Here is a 4,076-nt window from a genome sequence, read left to right on the forward strand (position 1 = left end):
CCCCCCACCTCTTCGTCTTCTGCCCTCCACCCATTCGTCTTCCAGGAGCTGAAGCCGCAGGTGTTTGTGAGCGTGCCGCGGCTGTGGAACCGGATCTACGACAGAGTCATGGGCGCCATGCGGGACGGCAGCCCCATCGCGCGGGCCCTGTTCGAAAAGGTGGGTTGTCTGGAGCGGGATTTTTGAGGGCGGGGGCGCGAAAAGCCAGAGCGGGCGGCAAAGGGGTTGCTGGAGGGGCGGGAGGCCGGGTGGAGCTTGCTTGGGGGGATGGGGTCGAGGGCGGCTGGGCGAGCCCTTGCCGCGGCCTTGGCTTTCGGGAGCTGACTGCTTGTTAGAGTGAGCCCCCAGGTCGTAGGCCGTGAGTTCCCCTGAGACGCAGCCGCCCGGCTGACGCGCCGCTTTTTCGGCCGGGTTTGGCCCAGCCACCTAGAAGCAATGCCCTTGCAAAGGAAGGGCTGTGTGTCTGGAGGCGGCCGCCACAATCCTGCCCATGCACCCGCGTACACACACACGCACATGCACAGTAATAGCACACACCCCTGCATCCCCTCCCCCCGCCGGCCAGGCGTATGCGTCCAAAAAGGCGGCCCTGGAAGCCGGGGACCTGAGTGGCGGCCGCTGGGCGCCGCTGTGGGACCGGCTGGTGTTCAGCAAGATCAGGGCCAAGCTGGGGGGGCAGGTCAAGTACCTAACCTCGGGTGGGTTGAACCTGGTGATCTGAAGATCTGACGATTTGGCGATCTGGCGATGTAGCTGTTCCGCCGCAAGGGCACACGAGGGCGATCTGATCGGTCCGGCGGTTTGGCGCGTTGGTGGCTGTGGGGTGTGCTGGTCCGGGGTGTGAAGGCGGCCGCGGAATTGCGTGCCATCAGCCTTAAACCCGACAACCTGATGACAAACCCGCCCAAACAAGCCCACTGCCTGACTTTGCATAGGCTCCAATTCTGCAAGGACGCGCCCTCCCCTTCCCGCCTGCCCCTAACCCCCCACACCCATCCCCCGCAACACACTCACACACGCACGCACCCACATACACACACACACTCTCTCACACACAGGCGCGTCCCCCATCAGTGCGGAGGTGATGCAGTTCCTGCGAATCTGCTTCTGCTGCGCCGTGCTGGAGGGCTACGGCATGACGGAGACCAGCTGCACCATATCCATCACGCGCCAGGACGACCCCACCATCGGACACGTGAGGCCCTGGGCGCGACCCTCTGTGTTTGTGTGCGTGTGCGTGTGTACGTGTGTGCAAGTGTGTGTGTGTGTGTGCGTGTGTGCAAGTGTGTGTGTGTGTGTGTGTGGTTGTGTGTGTGTGTGTGCAAGTGTGTGTGTGTGTGTGTGTGCGTGTGTGTTGAGGGGATATGGCCTTCAGCCGGCGGCCTGAGCGCAGAGCCCGGCCCGGGCCGGCCGCGGCCCGAGGGAATGGGGGGCGTTTGCGGGTGGCAGGGAGTATTGTCAAGGGGAGGGGGCCTGGCACTGTCAGGAGCACAGGGCCGAGCTGGTCCGGCCCGGAAAACCCACATGAACCAATCACGCGCCAGGACGACCCCACCATCGGACACGGGAGGCCCCAGCCGCGGCCCCGGGGGTTTCATTGGGTTTTACTACCATATTGATGTCAAAAGCAGGGGCCCTTTCCTGGATGCCGCCAACGGCAGCGCAGGGGCCGGGCCGGGCCGGGCCGGCGCGGCGCCAGGGGCTGTTGTACTGCTGCAGGAGTTCCCTAGGTGTACGGCAGTACAACGGCCCCTGATGCGCCTTACAGCCGAGGCCCCGCCGCGCCGTCGGCCGGCTGTACTGCTGTTACGGCGCGCCGCTGCCCGGCAGCTGCCCTGGCTGCTGACAGCCAAAAGCGCGACGACGCTCGCGGCGCGCCATGAGTGGTTTTTGGCAAGTCAATAACGCCACGATCAACAGCGAGTAACGGCGAGGTTTCGATCGGCCTGGGCCCCCGTCGCCACCCGAGCGAGGGCGCCCCTCACGATCTTGCAGCACACGGCCCTCGCCGCCCCTTAGTCTTCCCGGGCGCGCGCGCCCTTCCAGCCGATTGCCTCCGCGCTGCTCCTTGCTCTCTTCCGTCCCCCTCCAGCCGATCTGTACTAGCGCGCGCGTTTGCGTGATGTATTGCCCCCGTCCTCCTCCTCGGCCCGGCCACCCTGCGGCGCCCTGTGATGTGTTGCTGCCCCGGGACTCCCACCTCCACCCCTTCTCCCTTTGACTCCTAAACCCTGAATGCGGCGCCACGTGGTGCTGCTGAGTGAGGCCTCCCACCCCCCCCCCCTCATCCCCTAAACGCGACTCTGGCGCCATGGTGTTGCCCCAGGTGGGCGCCCCCCTTCTGTGCACCCCTGGGCCCCCACCTATCACCAAAACCCTCCTACCACCTAACTCCTTGTAACCCCCAAACCGCCCATGCCCCTAAACCCCGGCCAGGTGGGCGCCCCCCTACCGTGCTGCGAGGTGAAGCTGGCCGACATCCCAGAGATGAACTACACGCGCAGCGACAAGCCCTACCCACGGTGCGGTACTGCGCAGTGTTTGTGTTTGCGGTGCATGCTCAGTAGAGACGCATGCATGACACGGTGGTGCGCATGGATGGGCCGATACGTGCGCTTGTATTGCACCGTACACACGCATGTATTGTCGGCCACCCTCGTCTGCTGGGGGGGGGGACCGCGGCGCCCCACCCGAGATGTTGGATGGCACGTGCAGAAACATAATCATAGCATGTCTATAAGGTATCATACATGACAAGCAGATGGTGTTATACACACAGACACAAACATCTTACACACAAACACGTGCATGACATATTGTATCCACGTGCATCTATACATGCGTGTGTGCCACGCAGCGCGGCGCGAAGCGCCAACCCTGGCTTAGCTGCCTCGCCCTGCGTCCGTTCCTCTTCTGCAGGGGTGAGGTGTGTGTGCGAGGGCCCACCATTTTTAAGGGCTACTACAAGGATGATGCGCAGGTGGGTGGGCGCAGCGTGAATGTGGATTTGTGTGCATGTGTGTTTACGTGTGTATGCAGCTGCAATTTGCTCGACCTCAAGGCTGCTCTGCTCGCCACCTCCACACAGTTAACCCCCTCCTGTTGCCGTCTTTGCCGCCGCAACATTCTAAAAATTTGATTTGCGTCTGCTCCACCCCCCTCCCCCCGAAAAAGACGCGAGACGTGGTGGACGCCCAGGGGTGGCTGCACACCGGTGACGTGGGCATGTGGCTGCCGGGCGGCCGCCTCAAGATCATCGACCGGTGAGTCACACATACATGCACACACGCAACAACTCCTTGCGCTCGCCTGCTTCCCTTCTCCCGGTGTCTGTGTCCAGCGTGCCTTTCTCCTTGCTACATGCAACACCCCGGATTTTTGTCAACAAAACCCCCGCAAACCCCCGTGACGTCACCCTACGACACACATACATTGCCACTATCACCCACCCCCCCAGGAAGAAGAACATCTTCAAGCTAGCCCAAGGGGAGTATGTGGCGCCAGAGAAGATTGAGAACGTCTACGCACGCAGCCCATTCGTGCTGCAGGTGCGCGATGTGTGTGTGTGTGTGTGTGTATGTGTGTGCACACATGTGTGTGGCTGTGTATGGTGGGTGGTTGATTTGCTTGTGAGTGTGCGCGCTTGCACGCGGGCGCGTCCGTGGTGGCTGGTCGAATGGGGCGGTGTCGATTCCCGGATCCTCTCAATATCGACGGCATGACGCTGCCTCAACAAAACCTGGGGCGGCGTCACGTTCGCCCCCATGTGGGCCCTTATTCACTCCCAAAGATAGTTGGACGCTTGACTCATATGTGACTGTTGGCTTGTAGCTCGCCATCGACTTGTATCCAACTATTGAATCTTGCAATTCACAACAGTCCCTCCCTCAGCCATCGCCCCCGTCCCTCACCCGCCTGACACTGCGCTCCACCCCCTTCCCCCCTCAAAGTCCTTTGTGTACGGCGACAGCCTGCGGGCGCAGCTGGTGGCGGTGGTGGTGCCGGACCCGGAGCACCTGCTGCCCTGGGCGCGCGACAGGGGGTGAGCTGGGAGGCCGGGGGGCGCGGGGGGAGGT

General features: G+C 62.9%; 1 protein-coding gene across 1 annotated transcript; it reads left to right on the top strand.

Annotated features, from left to right (window-relative positions):
* Nucleotides 1–108: 108 nt before the first annotated feature.
* Nucleotides 109–4,046, top strand: MNEG_14715 (hypothetical protein; the record flags this gene model as incomplete). The annotated part of the gene is made up of 8 exons (XM_014036814.1): nt 109–159; nt 566–698; nt 1,059–1,195; nt 2,437–2,522; nt 2,920–2,980; nt 3,175–3,263; nt 3,458–3,548; nt 3,951–4,046. The coding sequence occupies 8 exons, from the start codon at nt 109–111 to the stop codon at nt 4,044–4,046; spliced, it is 744 nt and encodes a 247-aa protein (XP_013892268.1).
* Nucleotides 4,047–4,076: the final 30 nt, after the last annotated feature.

Source organism: Monoraphidium neglectum (genome assembly GCF_000611645.1).
Source record: "Monoraphidium neglectum strain SAG 48.87 unplaced genomic scaffold scaffold04707, whole genome shotgun sequence".
NCBI classification, from domain to species: Eukaryota; Viridiplantae; Chlorophyta; class Chlorophyceae; order Sphaeropleales; family Selenastraceae; genus Monoraphidium; species Monoraphidium neglectum.